Genomic DNA, 6,998 nt, shown 5'->3' on the forward strand with positions numbered 1-6,998 from the left:
AATTAGAATATATACCTATACTATACCTCACTAATGCCAAATATACAAAATTAAACGTTGGTCGAATATTTTAAATAACGTTAAAATATATTCACTCACCCTCCCCCCGCCCCCTCACACTTGAGAGTCAAAGAAGTCACTATAGAAGGGAACATTTTAATGTGCCTTAAATTAATAGGTAAAACAATACTTTCTTTTCTAATAAAATTGTTTATTCATAATACTTATTGTGTAGTATTTAAGGAATATTAAAATCCCATTTATATTTATAAGATTTTTAAGTTAAGAATATAAGAAAAATACTCAATAATAATGATTATTATTATTAGACTTCGGTCTATGTATGATGATTTAACTATTATTCTTATTTTACGTACCAGCACCCTCTCTTATTGAGTAGCTGCACTACAATAGAGTAAATGTTTTTTACAAAATGGAATTGAAACTTAATATAACAATAAATATTTTAATATTTGAAATTATGTATCGTTATACATAATATAATTCCATTATGCAGGTAATAAACTTTTAAAATTTAAATTAAAAAGACATGTCTATGGATATAAGTATTACTTGCTCGTTTTACGTTTTAGCATAAACAACAGAGTACAAATTAAGAAATTACATTCAATGACGGCTCATGGAAGGTTGGATATCTGACTTTTTGTCAAAAATGCCTTTCTGACGTGATTTGCCGATAAAATAATTTGAAATAATACATTTTTACAAACATGGGTGGTTCTCAAAGCTCTAGAAAATTGAGTGTTGACAATGAAAATGCCATACAAGTGTCCCAAGAAGCCTTAGATCGCATACAAGCGCAGCTAAACGCTAAAGTAACTACATTTCCACATTACATAATTTACATCAATGTCATGTATTTAAAACAAAATAAAAACTTAAATTTGAATAATATGTAAATTAATATAGTCACCTATTATATTTTTCATAAATGTTTATTAATATTTTTGAAGAGTATTAGGTTAGAGTATAATATTAAAGAAGTTGTTGGATAAAAAAATTGTTAAAAGTATATTTTCTTTAAAGTTTAATTTTTTATATAGTGTTATTATTATCGGTATTACTAGTACCACTTAGGCAATATACATTTTAAGGAAATTTTAATTTTAGCAAGCCGAACAGCCTGCGTCTCGACCTCAATATGCCCCGCCTCCTTATTACGATACACAAAAACAAAACGACTATGCAGCTGAGGAAGCATATTGGGCTCGACGTATAGAAAACTTAAAACGAGCCCATGAAAAGATTAATAGTGGTATGCATTTAGAGTACCAAAAAACACTTAAAGAAGCAAATGATTTGTTTGATCTAGTACAAGCAGACAAAGTTGTTAATAAGTTACCACCTTGTCAGGAAGAAAAAGGAAAGGTAAATTTTTAGTTATGCACTGCTTTATTACTAAATATAAGTCTTTTGGTCTTAAAAAACTAGCTGGTCCATGTCCACTTTGTTGTGCGGTAAACTTTTTTACTTGTTATGAAATTGTTTATAATTTGGTTAGTATTGAGTGCTATGATTTATTTCTTGACAGCCAAAAGCACATGAATAAAATTATCTCTTAAACTAAACAACCAAAAAACATACCAAAAACCAATTTCATCTAAATAAAATTTCCTTGTTGATAAAGCAATTTATTTCTAAAGAGATTGACGTGTTGTATATGAAAAAAATCGTCTAATAGAAATATTACCAAAAACATTACTATACGGTCACAGTTCATACCTATGTTGTATTCTCTTTAACCATTCGTCAAATTATATGCAGTAAAAGGGAAAAGTCTTGTTTTAAACACTTGAGATGAGTTTACTTATTTTGATAAGAATTCATAATTGATAATATGACTTAATAATTTAAATTATTTTTTTAATATAAAAAACTACTTTTTGAGACTTAAATATTAAAGTTAGACATATGCTGTAGCTGACTTTTTTATAGGCATTATCAATAATATATCTCTCATCATAAAGGCAGCGTTTGTGAGAAACATTTTTGATCAACCGTTTTTTCTCTGACTTTGCAAATCCGACTAGCACGAAAGTATTTTCATTTTATGCGTTAATATATAGCCTATGACACTCACAAATAATGTGGCTCTCTATTGATAAAATTATTTTTAAAATTGGTTCAGGAGATCCAGAAATTACCCCCTACAACCTCACAAACTTTACCTCTTTATAATATTAGTATAGATAGACTACATTTCATTAGAGTAAAAAAGTATCTACTTAGTATTTTGTTAGTTGTTATCAATACAATCTGTATTCCAAATATTATAAATTTCAATTTAATCCTTTAACAAGACAATTCAAGAGCCTATTTGAATAAAGATTTTTTTTATTTTGATGTAAAGTTTCTTCTGATACTGCTAAAACTAAATCAGTTTGCCAGTTCTTCTATTTGACAACATCAATAGACAAATCTAAAATAAAATATTATATGAACATAAAAAAACAATCAAGATTTATAATAGAATCGGATTTTTGTTTTGTTATTAATAATGTGTTCAAGAACACATGATTATTAACATTTCCACTTGGATTTTGTACTGATAAGCCCAATTTATTCTATTTTCTTACTGGTATAAAGTTTTCACCTGACATAAATTCAAAGTAAAAAGTTTATTCTAAAAATGTTACCTTAGTTGTAATATATATAAAGTTTGCTTATCTCAAAATGTATCTTTCAGATGCTAGAGTGCTACAGCTCAAATCCTGACAAGTCACTTCTGTGTTCAGTGCTAGTGAATGAATTTAATGACTGTGTATGCAGAAGCAGAATTGCTGCAGTTTCAGCGTCATCCTGAGCTATAGGACTTGTGTATAAATTATAGAAAAAGTTCGAAAACCATGCAACATTGTTTAAACAACTTTCATTGCCAGAGGCCCCGTGAAGTAGAGTTAATAATATTATTTCTGTATGAATAAATTGTTAATCTAAAGCCATCTGTATTTTTTTCCCTTTTATATGAACCTGAACTTGTATTAAGAATGTTTGATTTGAACATTATATAAATAGGTATATCAAATGAATTTTCTTTAGTTGAATAAAAGCCACCAAAGAGAATAGAATCACTATGATAATATTACCATAGCAACAATGTCATTAATAACATAAAATATAGCTTTATCAGCAATTATATTTTATTTAAAAGACATCAGATAAAATGGCAGCACAAGACAAAAATCATTGTGTTGATGAGAAAAAAAAGCAAGTGCCTCTTTATCCAGGATTTCCAGAACTTGCTAGATCTGATGTCAGCATATACCCATCATATACCAAGCTAGCTTTGGCTTAGTAAGTAGATTATTAATAAACAAATTTTAAAACATTTTTTTCTAAAATTAACATTGTATAGGCTATATCTCTATACTGAAACTTGAATAATGTAAAAGTTCCATTGTATTACATTACAAACTACTAACTCAATTAATGAGTCAGTACTTTTTGAAAATCAATCAATCTGAAACAAAAGAATCAGACATACATAATTCTTTCTTTCTTAATATTAGACTTATATAAAAGGTAAATTACTTGAAAATCTACATTATAATTTTGCTGCAATCAGGATAATTTTATTAGTACTTATAACTACTTTTTTTCTTGAAATCAATTAAATATTCTAAATTTTCGTAATATATATTAGTATAATATTTTTATTAAGAGGTAGTAAAGGCAATAAACTTTTTTCAGTCGTGTCGTTTGTCGTCATCGTTACCATTGGGCAAAGGTTGATCAACGTCGCCAGTTTATGAATGAACTACACAGCTTTGAAAAGTTACAAGCAAATGCCTTAGATGGAGTTCGAGTTCACCGAGAGTTTTCTCAGGGTATCTTATCACATAAAATACCTCCAAGACGCTATATACAGAAGCTAACCCCTGATCCTTTGACTTCTCACCAAAGAATGAGGATTGAAGAAATTATTAGCGGACAAATCAATTTCAGCCAAAAGTAATTTTTTGTCAATAATGAAAATCTTTATAATGGTGATGATTATATAATAAATAATCTCAAAACAAATCAAAACAATAATGGAACAATAGGATAATACTAGATATCAACATGACATTGCTATCATTGTAGTGAGCCAAAAAATTGAGAGTGCACAAGTACAAATATCTAGGGACATGGCTTAATGACACCTGGAGCTGTGAACAGGAGGTAAAGACTCACATAGAAATATCTCGAAGTGTCTTCTGCACTTTAAAAAAAGTACTCTGCAATTGCAGACTTAAGATCCCTGTGTGCCTACATCTCCTACATTGTTACATCTGATCTATACTTCTTTACGGATGCAAGGCGTGGACAATTAAAGAAGACCTCAAGATGTGGCTCTCGAGATGTGGGCATATAGAGGTATTGTAGCCATTAGTGGGGAGTCAAAAGGTCTCAAACATAGAAGTTCTGTGACACATCAACCAGAAACAGTAACTTTTGGAGACTGTCAAGTAGAGAACTTTTGGAACTCATTATGATGGGAAGAGTTGCTATAAGGAGAGCTGTTGGTTTTAGGAAAAAGGCTTGGCTGTGCAACATCCGAGAATAAACAATTCGCAAAGAACAAGGACTGCCTGACTGACTGCCAATCTTCGCTTGTTGGAGTAGCACTCGAAGAAGGATATCAACATACGTGAAAGCAGTATTAGAGGTCATTAGCCATGACTAGGTTACAGAGATAAGCTATAAAAGAATTGCCATGAAAAAGTTACAAAATAACATCAATATCATCATCATCTTTGCTATTAAATTATAACAGCAACAATATAAATCTATTTTTAAATATTTATGTCTAATCAAGTAAAATTATAATGTCTTATGAACCATTTATTTTTAAACACTTCATACAAAAAATCATTCAAAGTATATTGCTTCCTCATTCATTACTTTCATTTGTCTTTACTTTTGTCCTTTTTAATTTTTTGCTTTTTTCAATGTTATTCTGCAAGTAATGTGCTTCTTTCTTTGCCTGTGATATTTCTGCTCTTAATCTCTGTTTCATTGCAGCTCTCTCATATGCAAGCCTCTCACTTAAATGAACCCATTTGAACCTTGGAATGTATTTTATATTCCATATCATGTCATAGTAGCGGGACTTTTTTCGTGAACCTATTTGTGTGTTGTTAAGATTAGCTGCAACAGATTTAGCAGTTTTCTTCTTTTCGAACTCAACCCAGCCTTCAGTAAATAAATTGGGTACTCGTTTTCTTTTCTCACCTGGTTCTAAAAAGAAACATAATGTTACCATTTTCCTTAAAAGCAAAATGACTAAAATGTAAAAGTATGTTATAACCTTAAATTACTTACTAGCGCTTGACTGTAAATATATTCTTTTAACATCACCATATTGGCTAAAAATTTCTCTAATTTTGGCAACGTTCATATATGGAGGAATTGTTGACAAGTAAATAATACCACGTTTTCTTTTTTTCTGTTTTGCGAGCAGTTGATCGTTGTCCGAAGTATCGTCTGCGCTGTTTTCTAAATCAGAATTACAGTCAGAACCATTTTCCGGTACCCGCTCCATTTCTATCAAGGGCATTTCTTAATTATATTCATACAAAAAGCAATTAGATCTTTATATTTTATACGAATATATCTGAACTTTGTAGCTTAAACCTTAAGAGTCCAGAAACAATCCATGTGTTTGACATTTATCTTTTAATCTACAGAGTACAGATTCTTTGCTCACAGAGTACAAAATCAATATACCTATTTCCTATTCAATAAATAATACGAGCAAGTAAGTCATATAAGGGTGAAGTTTGACGGAATTAAACTTTGCATTTTATTTTTACCAGTTTTCAATGTAAAATATATACTTATTCCAATCGGATAGATTTATGTTATTTTATTCAAATATAATAATAAATATTGAGGTTAGAATCCCAACCGTTGCAATTGATCTTTTTTTAATAACTAATTAATTAAATTAATAACATTTATTAAAAAGAATTGTTATTATTACATCGCAATTGACAAATAGCATCGCTATCTCGTGGTAGGGCTTTGTGCAAGCTCGTCTGGGTAGGTACCACCCACTCATCAGATATTCTACCGCAAAACAGTAGTTCTTGGTATTGTTGTGTTTCGGTTTGAAGGGTCAGTGAGCCAGAGTAATTACAGGCACAAGGGACATAACATGTCTTAGTTCCCAACGTTAGTGGCGCATTGGCAATGTAAGCGATGGTTAAAATTTCTTTCAATGTAAATGTCTATGGGCAGTGGTGACTACTTATCAGATTATTATGTATATATATATATATATTAAAATAAAAATCTTTATGTTACTACTTACTACAAAAATATATTACTCTTTGTGTATGTAAGGTGTATATTAAATGTGAATCTATTGTATGTGACGTATAATTTATGAAGAAATTATACTATTCTTTTATCCTGTCAAATGTTACATCAAATCAAATCAAATCAACAGCCAATCGTTGTCCACTGCTGAACATAGGCCTCTCCCAAGGTGCGCCAAAGCTCCATACAACAATTTAAGTTTTGATCATGATCATCTTTGTCCTTTCCACACACAGTAAGATCATCTAAATAGCAAAATATACCTTTCAGGTGTTCTGTGTTAATTATAAAATTTAAAGCTCGTTGAAATGCTGCTACTCCATTTGTGACTCCAAACGGTATTCTCGTAAATTGATATAGATTACCACAGGCTTCAAAAGCAGTATAAAGTTTTTCTTTTTCTAGTATTGGAATCTGATGGTAGGCACTTTTTAAATCAATTTGACTGAAATAGTTATATTTTGCAACTTTAGATATTATATTTTCTATATTTGGTTGGTCAAGTACATAATTAACAATAATTGATGAATACAGTAGATTTCCTTTTTTATATGCCTGTAAGGAAATGACAACTTCAATTGTTATAAGATGTTTACAAGATTTATTTTACATGTTCGAAACACCTCTTTATATACATAGCGATAGAGGATCTGCTTTTATTTCTAAAGAGTTTA

At 29.9% G+C, this 6,998-nt stretch overlaps 3 protein-coding genes across 4 annotated transcripts; 2 read left to right on the forward strand and 1 right to left on the reverse strand.

The window, feature by feature from the left end:
• The first annotated feature begins 610 nt into the window (after nt 1-610).
• Nucleotides 611-2,963, forward strand: LOC126769577 (uncharacterized). The gene is made up of 3 exons (XM_050488439.1): nt 611-836; nt 1,132-1,389; nt 2,708-2,963. Exons 1-3 carry the CDS (start codon nt 732-734, stop codon nt 2,822-2,824), a joined length of 480 nt encoding a protein of 159 aa, XP_050344396.1. The 5' UTR covers nt 611-731; the 3' UTR covers nt 2,825-2,963.
• Nucleotides 2,964-3,132: 169 nt separating this feature from the next.
• LOC126769602 (uncharacterized) lies at nt 3,133-4,603 on the forward strand. Of its 2 annotated transcripts, XR_007669404.1 has the most exons (3): nt 3,133-3,315; nt 3,712-4,182; nt 4,534-4,603. XR_007669404.1 is itself a non-coding variant. In XM_050488475.1 (2 exons), the coding sequence occupies exons 1-2, from the start codon at nt 3,185-3,187 to the stop codon at nt 3,974-3,976; spliced, it is 396 nt and encodes a 131-aa protein (XP_050344432.1). In that variant the 5' UTR covers nt 3,133-3,184; the 3' UTR covers nt 3,977-4,195. The 2 variants fall into 2 exon arrangements, 1 of the variants encoding a protein (XP_050344432.1); XM_050488475.1 differs by lacking the exon at nt 4,534-4,603 and having other exon boundaries at nt 3,712-4,195.
• Nucleotides 4,604-4,832: 229 nt separating this feature from the next.
• LOC126769523 (uncharacterized) lies at nt 4,833-5,673 on the reverse strand. The gene is made up of 2 exons (XM_050488387.1): nt 5,326-5,673; nt 4,833-5,241 (listed from the first exon to the last, which is right to left on the reverse strand). Exons 1-2 carry the CDS (start codon nt 5,558-5,560, stop codon nt 4,895-4,897), a joined length of 582 nt encoding a protein of 193 aa, XP_050344344.1. The 5' UTR covers nt 5,561-5,673; the 3' UTR covers nt 4,833-4,894.
• Nucleotides 5,674-6,998: the final 1,325 nt, after the last annotated feature.

The sequence above is a fragment of the Nymphalis io genome, chromosome 1, assembly GCF_905147045.1.
Source record: "Nymphalis io chromosome 1, ilAglIoxx1.1, whole genome shotgun sequence".
In the NCBI taxonomy this organism is placed as follows: Eukaryota; Metazoa; Arthropoda; class Insecta; order Lepidoptera; family Nymphalidae; genus Nymphalis; species Nymphalis io.